At 35.3% G+C, this 18,345-nt stretch overlaps 1 protein-coding gene across 1 annotated transcript in view; it reads left to right on the plus strand.

Annotated features, from left to right (window-relative positions):
• LOC111149723 (PHD finger protein 21A) overlaps nt 1-18,345 on the plus strand; it is a 194,435-nt gene that overhangs the window by 40,517 nt on the left and 135,573 nt on the right. The window contains 2 exon segments of the mRNA XM_022506959.1: nt 1,258-1,290; nt 3,440-3,505. Coding sequence (XP_022362667.1) covers nt 1,258-1,290; nt 3,440-3,505 — 99 coding nt within the window.

Below are 18,345 nucleotides of genomic sequence, written 5' to 3' on the forward strand. Positions count from 1 at the left end.
CCCACATCGGGCTCCTTGCTCAGCGGGGAGCTTGCTTCTCCCTCTGCCTCTGCCTACCACTCTGCCTGTGCTCATGCTCTCTCTCTCTCTCTCTCTCTCTCTCTAATAAATAAATAAAATCTTAAAAAAAAAAAAAGAAGTAGATCGAAAAACTAAAATGCAGACAATGAGAACTCTTTAAATCATAGCAGTTTGGGGCCTTTGTTTTAAGGGCCTGGTACACTGTTTATAGAATAGTATATTAACTGATGTAATCATGCCTCTAAGTATCTGTCAAAGCTGACTTTTTTTCTCTTTAAGATAAGGACAGATAAGTATGTATTTTAGAAATATTATGAGTAAAAAATTTTAAAGTACCTTGACACTCAAAGAGAGGGACAGATTTTTTAGTTACATGAAAAATTCACTTGGGGAACAGCTTATTCCCAGATAATTTTTAAGAATCAGCTTTCTGATATTTTTTTGTCCTTCAAATTTTTCTGTCCTGGTTATTGTTATTTTTGGGCAGTGATGCTCTTAGAAGTTGGATTAGGTCAGAAGACGTCCATTTTTCTTTCTTTTTCTTTTATTTGGACTTCTGCTTTCCTGAGTAAAGGTCTTTCTTTTTGAGTATTCTGGTAGCACTCGCCTTCCCAGAGGAGCCCAGGTAGGTAGAATTTGTGTTGTTGCTCCTTCACTTCCTTACTCTCAAATACTGAGCATCACAGCTCCGTGGAATGCACCCCCCTGCCCCCCCCACCCCCCCCCACCCCCGCCCAGAGAAGACAGTGGCCAAGTCCGCAGCTGATACTAGCCTCCTTTTGTGGTAAGAACCAAACCAACAGACTTGCCAGATCTGTAGTTTGCTGTATACAAACAGGCCTGTTTTGTTAGGGGCGCAGCTTCTTTCCAGGCTTTTTGGGACTCTAAACAATGACAACATTTTAAAGGGATGTTTGGCTTTTGGAGCATCCAGCTTGTTTAAATTCCTTTTTAAAAGCCCCCATCCCCCTCCCCATCTCCAGATTTGTTAAAAAGCAGGAGCTTTTAATTTCAAACACAAAGTGGTAGTTTGGTGTATATATATATATGTATATATTAAGAAGAGTGTCTCAGTAACCTTTTATACGGCTCATAGAAGCTTTTGGTCTGTTTTGATTGCGTGTTGCTTCTTTTTTTCTGGGAAACTTAAAATTTTAGATTTTGGGGGCCAAGTCCAATTAGCCATAGTGGATTAATATATAAGACTGATGGCTCTTTTTCTCTCTTTATTACTAGAAACTGGTCGCTCAAATGAAGCAGGATCCACAGGTAAAGTACTACTTTTATTCATTTAATTTTTAAATTAAAATAATTAAAAATAACTATAAGATGCTAAAATACAGACCAGGACTTAAGTTTTAGAAACTATCTCCTCTCTAGCAGCAGTCATTTTTAGCACATTAGTCTTCATGTTACAAGTGTTTAGAAAAATCCAGTCAATCTGTTATAGTGTAGCTATCATTTTATCTTTGTTTCTGTTATTTTACTTTTATGTTCATTTCTTTGAGTATTTGGGGGGAAAATTGAGTTAATATTCTTCATATGGTTTGCATTTCACTTCCATAAGCCTACTTATTCAGAATCAGCTTTTGAGACTTTGTATTCTCCAAATTATTGTATATGACCCAGAACAATTCTTACCTTCTCATAGCTTATATAGTACAGGTACAGTACAGAACGTTTAAATACTTAATTCCACTATGATTAAATAATTTCAGAATAATTTTTAAAGAAAATTTTAAAAATTATCTTAGAGCTCTTAAAGAGGGTTTAAAAGTACCTTGTATGATAACCCAGCAGATGTTATTTTCTCTTTAAATTCTCATAGGAGTTTTTGACTTAGACATTTTCTTCTCTATCCCTGAAGAGAAATCTTCCTAAAAAGTTATTTTGCCTTTGATGATTACATTTATTGTTCAGGTAGTGTTTCTTTTGTAGCCATTAGGCAGTGGGTCACAAGTTTGGAGAATATTTATCAGACTTTCAGGATTTGTTTACCCATAAATCTTTTAACAGAACGTTTAGGACCATTTGTGTGTGTGTGTGTGTGTATTATACACACACACACACACACACACACATATATATGGCTGTTAAACATACCATACATTCCTTGTTGTAAAGTTAAGAAAATAAATTCCAGGATTAAAGAATGGTACTGAAGCAGATTGATATTTTTGGAAATGGGAAATATATTCATTTCTCCAAAAACTTAGCACCCAGTGACCTAACTAGTGTGTGTTAACATAATCCATGGATTCTGAGGGCTGGCATTATGGCCCACATTTAACTCCTGTTTGACAGTCCTGCTTCTTTGAGAAGCTTTTCCATTTTTATTTATTTTTTAAAGTGTATTAAAATTTAAATTAGATTTAGGGAACCAAGAGGCAGTAGACCTTAGATTAATAGACTCTTTCATATGTAATATGGTAACCTACATTGTCAGCAACTGAAATATTAGAAAATTTTAGCATTTCTGATAGAGCTGATGGTCATGTAACAGAGTAATCTTAACTCAAAAGAATCTGAAGGGGCAGTAAGTAGTTGGACAGTCTTGTGAGTGATCTCATTAGTGAAGCCTTATATCAAATATAAAAAAGACAATGTAGAGTAAACATGAGGGGGAGGATGTGTGCCCCACCTCTGGCAGAAGACCAAGCAGGGGAAATCAAAAGAAATGCATGTGAAACAATGAAGAAAAAGTAGTCTTTTATTGGAATGGTGTTCAGTCTGTTAGTAGACTGTCCTGCTACATTAAGCATTTGAAAATTTTAATTTTGGATTTTTCCCCACTTGAGTAAAAAGCAAGCACACTCAGTGTATCTCATCTAAAATAGTATTCTTTTTTGATTCCTAGAATTTTAGAACTGAGAAAATACCCTGGTAGTCAGTGTGTTAATTTGAATGATGTAGTGTTAAGGCGGTTGCAGCACTGACAGCATTTCAAATCTAGGCTAAAATAACAAATGTACTCTACTAAATGAGAGAGGGCAAGTAGAGAAAAACTCTTATCTTTATTGATAATGCCTTTAAGTATGCAGTGTATGCATACTTATAACTTCCATTTTCCTGCTTTTGTCTGATTAGTGGAGCTTGGGGTTTTTTGTCAACTGATACTTTCTATAAAGAATAACAGGGTTTCAATAGAAAGGAATACTCTTACAGTACAAGATGCTAAGATATAAAACTTCTTGTAATTTGAAACAATTGCGAAGGAACTGCTCCTGTTCCAGTTTTAGGAGCTACATTTAGGATCTGTGCATTAGGTGGTGATAATATTTAATGCATGACAAATTTGATTGGCTAAATGCTTAAGATTGCTTCATCATTTGTAATACAGTATGCATAAAGTCTTCTTGCTACTATTCTGTTAACAAATGAAATATCTTTCTCACAGATATTTTTTCTTTCCAATCAGAATGCTGATTTAAAGAAACAGCTTCATGAACTCCAAGCCAAAATCACAGCTTTGAGTGAGAAACAGGTAGGGAAAAAAGGGGGAGGGGGCATATTTTTAACATTGTGTTCTAAAGATATGTCTGCTCGAGGCTTCTAGGAGAACTGCTATTTTTCCTCATGTGTGAAAATAAGTGTGGGCAGCCAGACTCAGTTTTAATTTTGTTTGAGCTCTGTTTATCTATTTTTATTTTTGGTTGAAATCAGTGTCTAGAGTATCCCATGGGTATATGTTCCTGGCAGATACCTAAAAGCAATGTGGCAGGCTGCTGTTAACTATGTTAATTAAACTCTATAGTTTACCCATAGGGGAAAGAGGTAAAGAAAGTTAGTGGGAGTATGTGATAGAGAATCTTGTAGTTGCTGGATGTGTCTTGTTAACCTGTTGTAAAGGCTTGAGATGATATGTAACTTACCGTGGAGGAAATGGTTGTAAATAAATTGCTGTAAATGTAGGTCTCCCATTCTGATTAGTGTCATACCTTTATGTTATTCTTTATTAGATAGTGACCTATTATATGAAGAAACATTGGTGGCCCCTTGTTAGATTTATTTATATAGAGCAAGAGAAGAGCATCTTGCTTTTTTTCCAAGGACATCTGCAAAGTTTTCTTTGGAATTTCTTGTATAATGACCTCTACTTCACCACTTCAGGCAGCTCCTGCCACCAGGTGGAGTGTGACAATTGATAGAGCTCTTAGTAAATGTCTATGGTAATCTGACAAAGCATTTGTTTCCTGTTCCTTCCCCACCACTCTCCCTCTGGTTAAAGGGAGTTTTCTGTCTTGGTGTAGGTGAACATGTGAACCAAAAGCATAAGGTGATTTGCGATTCATAATTCCTGCTAGTGACATCTTATTGAAGATTTTTGAGTAAATAGTTCTCAATAATTGATTTTCATGTGTTTTTTTTTTTTTTTTAAACTTTCGTTTAGTGAAATAATAGTAATGAGAGTAATGTATCCCTGGAGATTTCTGATTGTGTCTGTATTGTGTTTTCTATTTTGTTTTCACTTAACTAAGAGGAGAAATAAATTTTGAGAACTATGTGGAATGGATATGAGTTGTTAATTGTTCAGAACAGAATCTTTTTCCAAGCTGAGTGAACAACAGCTTTTTTTCTCCCTGTTCCTGTTCTTATGCTTCTGCATACCCCCCTTGTCTTCTCTAGAGACAGGAGATATTTTAGATTAGGGAATTGCCAAACTAAAATTGGGAGGAGATAGAGTGGTAGAGAACAATTTGTAAGGAAAAATATAAACAGAGTTCGTTAGTATGTATTTGGCTCTGAAAGTGATTCAGTTCTCTAAAGTCAAAATGATGTGTGTTAGTGGAAGTGTTCTAGCTTTAGAATTCTGTTAGCGCTGAGCCTCCTTATAGTTTCAGGGTTAGTTTGACAAGATGCCAATGAATGAGTCACTTTTGCTGAAAAATTCACGTGTTGCAGCCAGGAAAGAAGGTGAGAACTGATTAGTGGAGTATGGGTGGGGGATGCTGTCACAAAGTTAAGACAATCTAAAGCTACATTTGGGGAAAATGGGGCAATTGAAAAAATTTACATTTATTTGAAATTTTTGTGGGAACTGATATAAAGATTTAGTTTATTTCTATAACTTTTTCTTTAATTTCTTTTTTTTTTTAACTAGGGACTTCAGTTAATAGAAAATTGTAACCATTTATGTTTATGTTCAGTTAGACATTTCACCAAGTGGTAAACTCTGTCATCTGAACTAAGTTTGAATTTTAGAAACTAGAATTTTAAAAAATGGGCCTGCCATCAGGAAAAACTTAGGTATACAAAGTAAAGAAAGTAAAGAGAAATGGAGTTAGAAACTGAAATGCAATCTTGCAATTTTAAAAATATTTTCTTAACTGTTAAAACAACCTTTTGATAGAACACGAAATATATCATTTTTAGGTAGGCTAGTACTTGAAGAAAGCACAGCTATAAAGTTCAGAAGCTGGGCCTTACTCAGACTTATTTCCAACATAAAACATTGATATTCAGTTTGTAATAGTTTTATTTTACAACAAACGCCTCATGCTGAATGCCTAGCATTTTGTTTTTCCTTCTCAAAAGATCTACTTAGCCTCTGGCAAAACACTGATTTTCCTTTTACTTTCATTACTAAAATCTGAATTACCTTACTCACGTGACAGATATTTTAATTTAACATTAATTTTTTTGGTTGTGAGAAAAATGCTAAGTTCAGCAAAGTACAAAGAATGTCATATTCCAGAATTAACAGCTGCTAACCGTTATCATTATTTGTTTCTATTCCTTTTATACTATGTTCACTTTTCTATTGTCATTTTTTCTATAGCCACTTAAAAATTTATACAAGTAATAGATGCACACATGCTCTTTTTTTGCTTTATTAAAAAAACAAACATTGTGAATGTCATTAATTCTTACAGTGGCACTTATTCTTATTTGTTATTACTACCTCAATCTTTGGTACTTAATCAGTTTCTTCCTCAAGACTAATTATGAAATGTTATGCTCCATTTGGGAAAATATGGTCTTTAGTGAGCATCTTTCATGGCCAAAACTCAGTGAATTTCATTGAATTCTTGGTTAGAAGGTTCCAGTGTTTTCAAACTGTAACTTGAGATTTTTGAATAAACTCCCTATTGCAGATTTTGAAATGAGCTCCTTGGCCCACAGGGCTTTAATTTGTGGTTGACAGTTTTAACTCAGGAAATCCCCAGACTTGATTGGTTAAACCAATTACATGGTATGGAGCCATTAAAAAAATCACGATTTCAAAAATATTTTAATGATAGAGGATGTGCTCTTGATAAAGCAAGTGAGAAAGTACATGCAGCTCCATATGCATTATAATCCCACTTTTGACTGTGTCTTATGTATGTATGTATGTAGGCATGTAAACACATAATAGAAACAGTGTCACTATGGAGTGTTGGAAGGTGACGAATTTACAGGTGGTTTATTTTTTCTTTGAGGTCTTATGTATGTTTGCTTTAATCTCTACAATAAATATGTTGCCTTTTTATAACCAGAAATAGACAAGAAACATTATTTAAAAAATTTTTAACACCAAACTTTTGTTTGTTCTAGAGAGAGTTAGCATTTAAATATCCAGTGACATTCTCCTCATGGTATATGAACACTCTATTCATAGAATCCATCTGTTTTAAATACTACTAATACTGAAGTATAGAAGCAACTATTAATTTCTTTAATAGGGTTCATTCTTATTTTGCACCCCTTCCTCATTTTGGCATGATGTGTGGTCTTTTGCTTGTCAGAATAGAGGTTAGATAGTTTTTTAAAACAGTCATCTTGCATTTTATGCTTTTTAAACTGAAAGTATTATGAACATCTAACATTTTTTAGTGTTTTTTAAAACTACGATTTTTATAGGTTCAAATACTTAGTGGCCTGGCTATAGATGATAATTTGGTTATTCCTCTAATATTTGATGATGGGATATTTCCAGTTTTTTGCTGTTACAAATATTGCTATGGTAGAAATGCATGTGTGAATTTGTTTGTCTCTGATTGCCTTAGGATACATTCTTAGGTGTGAGATTACTGGATGTATTGGTCGGCTATTGCTGTAATAGTTCTGCATAACAAACCAGTGTTGTATTGAGTAGCTTACAACATTTATTTTCTCATTGGGTCTCTATATCACCTTGAGTTTTCCTGATCTAGGCTAGACACATCTGCTTTCCTGATCTAGGCCTAGACACATCTACTTGAATTTGTGGGTTGGTTGGCCCTGCCAGCTCTGCTCTGTACCTGTTCACTTTGAGGCCTGCCACAAAGAGGCAGCAACTATCTGGGGCATACCCATTTCACCAGAAGACCAGAAGCAGACCAAAATACATTTTTAAGCCCCTGCTGGCATCAAGTCTTTAAAAATCTCATTAGCCGAAACAAATCATGTGGCCAAGCCCTGCAAAGTTACATGATAAAGGGTGTGGATAATAATTTTATAACAGAATATAAAGAATTGAAAACAATCCATCTACCTTACTTGGTTAAAGTTAGTATAAAAGAATTTAAGTTCTTTTTCTTGAAAGAACTTAAGTATATATATTTTTTATAGAAACATATTTTTTACTACTTATTTCCAAATAGCCTCCAGAAAATGCTGTATCAGATTAACAGCAAATATGACAGTACTTAGTTTTTCCCAGGAGGTACCCTGTGGGGGGAAAAAAGCATTTTGCTAATGTGGGAGATGAGTTAATAGGTATCTGATGCTTAACTGGAGGTTTATTTTTCAAGCCACTTGTCCATGGTACAGATATTCCATAGTGTTCCTTAGAATACTTAGAAACTTAGAATACTTAGAAACATTTCAGTTTTAGGTTTTATTTTCCTTTTACCCTTTATCCTATTTTTCTTATTCCTTTTTTAGAGAGGTAGACACCTTCATAGTCTTTGGCCTTTGCTACTGCTTTGCTTTTCCGACTCTATGTTTAAAAATTATAGTCTCTATTCCTTATAGATTGCTTAACCTATTATAAGATGAAATACTTTCTGGGTTTGATAAATAGTTGCCATTTATGAAGCCATTCTCATTTTAAATTTTGAACATACCTTACTAAAATGGATTTGAAGCCTTTGAGAGAGAAGTTTCCGTTCCTGTCATAACTAATTATGTTTCTGATGCATAGAACAACATTATTTAAGCTAAGTAGGTGACTTGAAAAAGGGACTGTGGGTGGGGGAGGGGAAACTGGAGTTTGATTCTGTTCCTGAAATAGACTTTTTCATAGATTTTGAGTTAATAATTTAATATATCTGTTTCCTTATTTATGGAATGTTTGAATAATGCCTTTTAGGAGTTAATGAACGTGTATCATTGTATATGTATCTGTATATGTATTTATCATGTATATGTATCTATTGAGTGCACTGAATGTTTTTGGAGGTAAGTTCTATTTCAATGGAATAGGTTAGCTTTAGTCATAGTGGTTAACTTCATCTCATATGGAACACCTTCATCTTAATGGTCAAGTACTACTTTTTTTTTTTCCACGTACTACTTTTTTTAAGAACTTAGAACATTTAATGCAGTCATGAGTAAGTACATCACTGTAATACATAAACTGGGGCATGGACTGTTTTGACTTAGCTGTGATTATATATATATAATTAATCAGTATCTGATTTGAGACTAGAATCCAGATCACTATATTCTTTGTTCCGTTTTATTTGGTAAATTGTATTCTTAAACTATTCTGTGGACCTTTATCAAATATTTTTTGAAATAGGACATTAGGCACAATAATTACATTACCTTTAGGCTTCATTGCATTGGAGTCAAGTAAGTAAATTAGTTCTTGTAGTCTAATAATGGTAACCTGATAGATGACTATCTCCAGCCTCTGATGCTGGTGACTGTAGATTGTTGCCCTTTTTCATTCATAACCAAACTAGTGTGATTGGCTCATCACATTAGAATTTAAGATTGTTATTTTATTAGAGAGTCTTAAATTATGGTGGGAATTTTTCCTCATCTTTGTCCAGAGCTTAGGAGTTCCCTAGGATTCAGTCAAGTTCATCCCTCCTGCACAGTTATTTATGGGACACCATTGGTCCAGTTGTTTGTTAAATTTACTTCCTCTTGTGTACACAGGGGATCAGCTTCTTACCCTGTTTTTTCTTTTTATATCTTTTATTCTTGGAGTGCATTTGTTGCTATTGCCAGTAGTTGTACCTAACTAATCAAAGATTGACAAAGAAGCTTGATGAAGTAACTCATATTTTAATAATGTGTGCCATGTTATTGTAGGATATTTTATGTGAGTGTGGTGGAGGGAATCAAGTAAGGTGGTGATTATTGCCAAATGCAGCAATTCTGCTTCTCGTAGTAGGTTGGGGCAGTCTTTTTAGTTCATTCTAATCATTTATTTTTGATGCTGTCAAATGGAATGAATTTTTATTTTTATTTTATTCTTTTTTGAGAGGAAGAGAGACAAAGCAGGGGGGAGGGAGCAGGAAGGGGCAAAGAGAATCTTAAGCAGGCTCAACTCCCAGCACAGTGTGGATCCCACAGCTGTGAGATCATGACCTGAGCCAAAATGAAGTCAGATGCTTAATTGACTGAGCCCCCCAGGTGCCCCGTGGAATGACTTTTTCAGTTCAGTTTGAAATTCTTAATGTTCATCATTGGATGTTACATGTTTTGACACTGAACTACTGGGATCTATTGTATTTTGTTTTCTTTCTATATTTATTTCTTACTTATTGAAGAACATTTGCTCAAATGAAAATCTAGACAAAGTCTAAGGTTGTGGAACTTTTTTCAAGCTCTGTATTTAGGGACTCTTCACTTTGACTCTTTGGAGAACATTAATCTTAACTTTTGACTGGTAGATGGTGTGCACAACAAATGCTTATTTAATGGGGCTTTAGCCAGTAGAACTCTGACTTCATTATTAAATTACTTTGTGCTTTCAAGTAGTCTCTTCCTTCAATGTATTTCCTTTTCCTTGGGATCTGTGTTTTTTCAAATGTCTTTATCATTCTAAGATTCTGACTCTTCTCTGTTTATTCCACATACATTTATTGTGAGTTTTCCATAGTGGAAGGTATGGTACTAGGTCCCTGGAGGGTGCAAAGAATGAAAATGTTGCAAACAACATATCCAGTAAAGGGTTAGTATCCAAAATGTTTAAGGAACTTATAAAACTCAACACTAAAAAGCAAATAATCCAATTAAGAAAGAGCAGAAGACATAGACAGTCATTTCTCCAAAGATGCCAACAGACATATGAAAAAATGCTCCACATCACTCATCATCAGGGAAAGGCAAATCAGAATCACAATGAGATATAGCAGCTTACATCTTTCTGAATGTCTAAAATCAAAAACTCAAGAAACAAGTGTTGCTGAGGATATGGAGTAAAAGGAACCCTTGTACATTGTTGGTGGGACTGCAAACTGGTGCAGCCACTGGGGAAGACAGTATAGAGGTTCTTCAAAAAATTAAAAATAGAAGTACCCTACGATCCAATAATCTCACTGCTCGGTATTTACTCAAGAATATGAAAACAGTAATTCAAGGGGATATATGCACCCCCGTGGTTTCTGCAGCATTATTTAGCCAAATTATGGAAGTGACCCCTGTTCATCAATAAATGGATGGATAAAGATGTGGTATACATGCACAATGGAATATTATTCAGTCATAAAAAGAACAAAATCTTGTCATTTGCCATAACATGGATGATCAAAGAGTAAAATGCTCTGCGAAATAAGACAGAGAATAATAAATACCTTATGATTTCACTCATGTATGGAATTTAAGAAAGGAAACAAATAAAGAGGGGAAAGAGATAAACCAAGAAACAGACTCTTAACTATAATGAACAGATGGTTACCAGAGGTGAGATGGAAAGGGTGATGGGTGAAATAGGTAAAGGAGATTAAGAGTACACTTATCTTGGGGTGCCTGGGTGGCTCAGTGGGTTGAAGCCTCTGCCTTCGACTCAGGTCATGATCCCAGGGTTCTGGGATCGAGCCCCGCATCGGGCTCTCTGCTCGGCGGGGAGCCTGCTTCCTCCTCTCTCTCTCTGCCTACTTCTCTGCTTGCTTGTGATCTCTGTCTGTCAAATAAATAAATAAAATCTTTAAAAAAAAAAGAGTACACTTATCTTGATGACTACTAGGTGGTAGAAGTGTTGAATCAGTATATTGCATACCTGAAACTAATAATAACACTGAATGTTAACTACATTGGGATTACAATAAAAAAAGAAAAGAAAATCTTGGAGTGTTATTTTCCTGTGACTGGTCATCACCTTCAAGATGTTCAAGCTCATTAGCACTGATGCTTTTAGCAGCTCATTCTTGATTGACTCTCTTGCATCCTTCCCTGCCTTACGTATCCCAGAAGTTCCCTAGTGTCACCTCTTTATACTGGTCTCTCTCCGTTCTCTGTGCCTTTGCATATGCTGTTCTCTATGCATGAATTCTCTTTCCTTTTTACCTGGTAAAATCCTACTTATCCTTTGAAGAGCCAATGTAAGCAAGATCCTCTAGAAAGTTTTCCTTGACTTCTTTCTACTCTCCAGGCAAAGCTAGATAGGTATCACTCTTCTGTGTACTCATGGTATTTGTGCCCACCTCTCTTATTTGTTTTCATTGCACTGTGTTGTAATTATTTGTAAGCTCCTTGAGGATAGAGAATGTGTCTTCCTCATATTTGTACCCCTCAAGCCTAGCATAGTAGACATATAGCAAGTGTTTTCAAATATATTAATTCATTAGGCTTTCAAGAAGCTAGTAGTCTAGTAATGTGGCCTATAATGTCCATGCTCAGGCATTTTCCCATTCAAAGATTTTCCATTCAAATAGTTCAGTTTCCTTTTTTTTTTTTTTGAGAAAAAATATTCTCAATATTGCTTCCTACTTGAATGTTTTAAGAATGTTCAATAACATTTTTAACTGTTTCAATTCAGAGCAGCTTTCTCTTAGTTTCAGAAAAGGAAAACTTCTATGACGTGAAGTAGTATAAAACAGTAAATGAGCTAGGCCAGCAGTCTGGAAATGTGATGTATCTAGAAACAGTCTCCTCTGTGGTGTTGCTACATCACTTATTTCCGTCTGTTGTACCTTCTTTGGGTTCTCCTGACTTTACAAAACATGCTTACATTTCTTTTATCTTTTATTTATTTATTTTTTTTTTAGATTTTATTTATTTGTCAGAGAGGGAGAGAGAGCGAGCGAGCACAGGCAGACAGAATGGCAGGCAGAGGCAGAGGGAGAAGCAGGCTCCCTGCCGAGCAAGGAGCCCGGATGTGGGACTCGATCCCAGGACGCTAGGATCATGACCTGAGCTGAAGGCAGCTGCTTAACCAACTGAGCCACCCAGGCGTCCCTTCTTTTATCTTTTAAATAACAAGCATTTCTTTGTTACTTAATTTCTTTCTGCCATTGCCCTTTCTTTGTGTCACTTCATGATTAAACTTCTTAAAAAGCTTAATCTTGGCTTAGTCTCTATTTGATGTTACTTTTTCCGTACCTTATAGCCCATTATCAACCCGTTGTAGTCAGTTTCCATCTTCATTCTGCTCTAGTGAGCTCACTGAAACTTCTAGTAACATAACTACCAAATCTAAAGTACTTTTTTTTTTTTAACTTCATTTTACTTGAACTAACTGTAGCATTTAAGGTTAATGACCATTTCCTTCTTAAGGTTTTCTTCTTTAGAGAACCAAGAAACTTCCTTTCTTTGTTCTTTGACTGCTTCAAATGCACCTACTCACTTTTCTTCTCAGCCACTTCTTCCTTACCCTGCCCTTTAAAAATTAATATTCTGTGGTGTTTCATCCTTGTCTTCCTTTTCATCTTGTTCTTTCCCCCCACCATGGGTAACATACAGTCTCAAACCACCACTGAATGCCAGTGACCTCCAAACCTTTATTTCTTCTTTCCCTCTCTCTCCAAACTCTAGACAGATGTGCATTTTCAGCTTCAGCTTATTGGATATCCCAGGGCTCCGTATTCTCCAGATAGAACCCCAAATCCACCCCCTTCAGATTCTACTTCTTTCCCTTTTTGGTTAATGACATTCCATTTATCTAGTGGCCAAGCAAAATGTGGAAGTCATCATGGTGCTTTTGTCTCTCTCTCAGTCTCTTATCCATAATTGCAAAGTCCTGCTTATTCAAGCTCTTTAACATTGCCAACGCTCCCTTACTCCCTTTACATGGCATCCCCTTGCATCCAGTCCTGTCTTTATCATCTAACCTTTCACTTTTAACAGGGAGATGTAAAATACAACCTTTTTATCTTGGCTTTCCTGCTTGTGATGCTTCAGTAGCTCCCTTTGCCTTAGACTCTAGGAAGAAATCCAGACTCCTTACGGTGGCCTCATTATCTTACCCATGAGCCTCTCCATTGAACCCATACACACCTTGTCCTCCAGACTTGACACATACTTACATTTTCTTGGTTATGCTCTATCGTTTCTTCGACCTGGAATATTCTTTCTTATCTTCTTTGTTTAGTACTTAAACCTAATGTAAGCAAAGGTTTGACCCACAGGCTCATTTACAGGACAGTACAGTACAGAAATAGCCACACATGAAAAGTGGAAAACAACTGCAAATGTATCTGTGTGCATTAGCAAGTAATACATGAGTTAACAATATATGCATATTATGAAGTACTTACCTGAGTAGGAAGATGAATGGAAGGTAAAAAAAATCAAATTGTAAAACATTACAGTAGGATTTATTTAAAATGCAAAATATTTAAAAAAATTTGTGTATATGCATTCATGGTTATTTACAATTGAAAATATGTTGAGGGTGCATGGGTGGCTCAGTCAGTTAAGCATCTGCCTTCTGCTCCAGTCATGATCCCAGGGACCTGGGATTGAGCCCTGTGGCCAGCTAAATGAATAGAATCTTTAAAAAAAAAAAAAGAAGAAAGAAAGAAAAGAAAATATGTGGGAAAATTTCTAGACTATTTAGAATTATTTGCATGGAACTGTTAATAGTGATTTCTCAGAAATGTGGGATTCCAGAGAGGTGACCAAGGAAGCTGGTGCTTTTAACTTTTTATACTCTTTATTATCTGTATTTTTTATAAGGAACGTATTAGTTTTTTAAACTACTGAAGTATAGTATAGATACAGAAAACTACATATATATGTGTATATATTTATGTGTATGTATATATAGTTCAGATATATTTTTGCCAGCTGAAACACCTGGGTAACTAGCACCCATGTCAGTATCAGATATTTACTACATGAAGTTTTTGAGCTTTCTTTATTTCACTCCAGTTCCCTTCCACCAGAGAAACCACTATTGTGACTTCTAACAGCATAGATTAATTTTGCCTACATATGGAATCATGTAGAGTATGTTTTTTTTCTGTCTTTCTTATTTTATTCAACATTATTTTTATAAGATTACATCTGTTTCTTGGGACGTTTTTAAAAAAATGTTTATTTTGAAATACAAGAGTCATAGGAAGTTATCTTTTAAAATTTTAAATCACTCAAGAAAAAAGTTTGTCTCTCAGATATATTCATCCCTAACATCTTTTGGCTTAGCTAAATGCTTTCTCTTGTGAATTGGTAGTTCCTTGCTCTGTTTCTCTTTATCGTATTTATTTTACTATTTGTTGGTATGTTTATCTCCCACTAAGAACTGTGTCCTCATCACACCTAAAACCTGGTGTATACCTAGTGCTTCACTCATAGTGATATTTAAACATTTGTTAAAGAAAAGCAAGAGGTTCTAATCATGACTGGCCTTTATATCTATTGAATTTCTCTGAACTGGTTTCCTCATCTGTAATATGGGCATTAAAATTACCAGTTCAGTTGCTTTTAGCTGTATGTAACTGAAAGGCTAACTAAAAGTGGCTAAAACAGTAAGTGGACTTAGTCATCTAATGAGTTACTGGAGTTGTCCAGTTCAGCAGCACCATCAGAACCCATGTTCTGGTCCTCTATCTGCTCTGCCACCATCAGCATGTCAGCAAACATTGCTCATGGTCATTGCTGTAACTCCAGGCTTTATATCCTTACGCATGAACATTCTGGGGCAAAAAAAAAAAAACAACAAAAAAAAAACAGTTATTCTTAAATGTCTCTTTTTAAGAGCAGGGAAAACCTTAGTTAGAGGCCCTCAACAGACTTTGCATCTCATTGACCATTTTCGTCACATGCCAATGCTTAAAGTAGTCACCGGCAAGAAGAGTGGATCCAAGACTGATTTAGGTTCTGGAGCTGAGGATTTGCCTCTCAAACATTTGGAGGCTAGACACCCAAACAAAATTGGTTTTTGTTAGCATAGGAAGCAGAAGGAATAGAGAATAATGGACGTTGAAAAAGCAATCAACAGTGTCTGTCTCCATCTATGACTGTAACAGTTTTCTCTACTAATGTAAATTAATTATAATGTATATCTGAAGATGTGTGAATCCTAAAATACTATACAGTTAAAATATCCATTAGTGCTTGTTACTGGTTTTAGAAAAGTCTCCCTTTGCCATCCTAAACTAGCAACCTGCTTTAGGGCAAGGAATGCAGAAATAATTTTACTATAAAAAAGATTTTACTATAATACATTGCCAAAGTAACATATTATAAGAAGGTAAATCTATTATAGAAAATAATTTATTTCAAATGTGAGCTATGAATTATTTTTAAAATTATTTGATATTTAAAATATTTGTTTGTAAGCTATATTGTCACCATTGTTATTAATATTAATATTCCATGCCTTTGAAGCATAGCAGCCTTGATGTCCGTTCGTTAACAATACTTTCACACCTACATTGTTTAAGAATATCAGAGTTTATCAAAACCTGGTGGTATTTATGGATTTCAGTTTTTATAATTGTTGAACATTATAATAGACAGGCCAGATCACAGATTCTTGCATTTCTTTTTCCCAACAGAGAAGGCTGAGAAAACCAGACAGGAAAAAGGAGTTTACTCTTGGGCTGTTGTCTTCACATGGTAGCTGGTTGGAGAGGCTGCCCTGTAAAATTATCTTCACAGAAGACATGTTACCCAAAGTTGATTTACTCCAAGTTCAGGAAGCAAATGTTTGTGTAAATCAGTATGGATTGACTAACTTCTTTCCTACTAGCTCTGTCTGAAAATGACAGGAGTAATTATTAGTTTCTGTCAGTTAAGCACCAAACTTTCCTTTGCTCTGAAAGATGAGGCCCTAGAAATCTCCAACTAATGTGTTGAATTTGTTACCTTTTAAAAAACCTTTCCACCTTTTGCCAGAACAAATTATATCATTTTGACTAAAAAGAAAACTAAAGATAGAGATCAATTCTGAACTTAGTTCTTTTTATGAGCAGTGAATGATTATTGCTGATCTCATTTTATCTAGTATTTCTGTCATCTAATACAGTAATTGGAAAAGAAATTAGCACTCCTATTCCTCTGGAGTCAAGAAGCACAGATAAACTTATCCTGAAAAGTTGTAATGCCAAAGGAAAAGGATTTAGTGAAATTGGGGAGTGTGTTCACTGACAGAACTTGAGATTTGTTATGGGCAGTTAGTCATGAATTTGAGACAAATTTATAGAAGTGTAAGTTAATCGACCTTTTAATTAAGAATGAGATAGCAGCCTTACTTTATTTTTTAAAAAAAATGTATTATTTCACAGTTCACCTTTTTCATGGAATGTTTATTTGATTTTTAAAATAATCTGGAGTGACATCAGGCAAGGGAAACAAAAGTGAAAGTAAACTGTTGGGACAAGACTGAAATAAAAAGCTTCTGCACAGCAAAGGAGACCATCAACGAAACAAAAAGGCAGCCTAACGAATGGGAGAAGATACTTGCAAATGATATATCTGATAAGGCTTTAATATTCCAAAGTATGTAAAGAATTGATACAACTCAACACCAAAAAACTCAAAAATCCCATTAAAAAATGGGCAGAGAACCTGAATAGCTGTTTTCCCAAAGACATGCAGATGGCCATCAGACACATGAAAGGAGGTTCCATATCACTAACCATCAGGGAAAGGTAAATGAGAACCAAAATGAGATATCACCTGATATCTGTCACCATGGCTAGAATCAAAAAGACAAGAAATAAGCGTTAGAGAGGATGTAGAGTAAAAAGAACTTTCATGTACTGTTGGTAGGAATGTAAATTGGTACAGTCACTGTGAAATACAGTATGGAAATTCCTAAAAAATTAAAAATAAAGATGTCATGTAATCCAGTAATTCCACTATTGGGTATTTGCCCAAAGAAAACAAAAACACTAATCCAAAAAGATATGAGCACCTCTTTGATTATTGCAGCATTATTTACGATAGGCAAAATATGGAAGCAACCCAAGTGTCCTTTGATGGAGTAATGGGTAAAACATACAAACGCATGTAGGGGTATTACTTGGCCATAAAAAAGGATGAGATCTTGTGACAGTGGATAGACTAGAGAGTATAATGCTAAGTGAAACAGAGAAAGACAAATACCATGTGATTTCACTTACATGTGGAGTCTAAAAACAGAGCATAAATACAGAGAGCAAACTGATGCTTGCCAAGGAGAAGGGTAGTGGGGGGATGGCCAAAAGTGGTGAAAGGGAGTGGGAGGTATAGGCTTCTAGTTAATAAGTCCCAGGGATAAAACATTAGAACGCAGGGGAATATAGTCAGCAGTATTGTAATAGTGTCGTATGGTGACAGATTGTAGCTACCTTGGTGGTGAGCACAGAATAACATACAGACTTGTTAACTCACTATTTTGAATACCTGAAACTAAGTGTTACATTGTGTATCAGTTAAACTTACATGAAAAATAATCTGGAGTGAAATCTCCCAGAGTATTATTCATATCTTAAAGCCCCCAGCTAAAGTCAAGGTAGGCAAAAGTAACAGTTGGAAGCCACTTGTAAACACTTGTCACAAAAACTTCTGAAGGTGTACTTTTCCTGCTCTGATTTCTGTTTGTCCTAGATACCAGTTCATCAGATGAAACAGTTTTTGCAAGCTATCAGAAGTATTGCCCCTGCTGCTAATAGCTGATAAGATTACATATAACTCTTTTTAGATTTTCAGTTTCCCATCTTACTTGCTTAATTATCTTCTTTAGGTATAAAGCATTTTATAGCCATCACTTCTGAAGAGAAATTGATTAGTTCCCCAAAGATGGAAAGACTAATATGATTCTCTAGAGCAGGGATTGGCAAACTATGGCCTGCACCTGGGCCAAATCTGGCTTGCTGCCTGTTTTTGTAAATAAAGTTACTGGAACACAACCATGTCTTTCATTTACATACTGTCTATGGCTGCTTTTGTGCTATAATGGCAGAATTGAGCAGTTGTAGCAAAGACCTGTTTATAGGCTGTTTATAGAAAAAGTTTGTCAGCCATTACCCTAGAGAA

Source organism: Enhydra lutris, unplaced genomic scaffold (genome assembly GCF_002288905.1).
Source record: "Enhydra lutris kenyoni isolate GAN:26980312 unplaced genomic scaffold, ASM228890v2 scaffoldscaffold22, whole genome shotgun sequence".
In the NCBI taxonomy this organism is placed as follows: domain Eukaryota; kingdom Metazoa; phylum Chordata; class Mammalia; order Carnivora; family Mustelidae; genus Enhydra; species Enhydra lutris.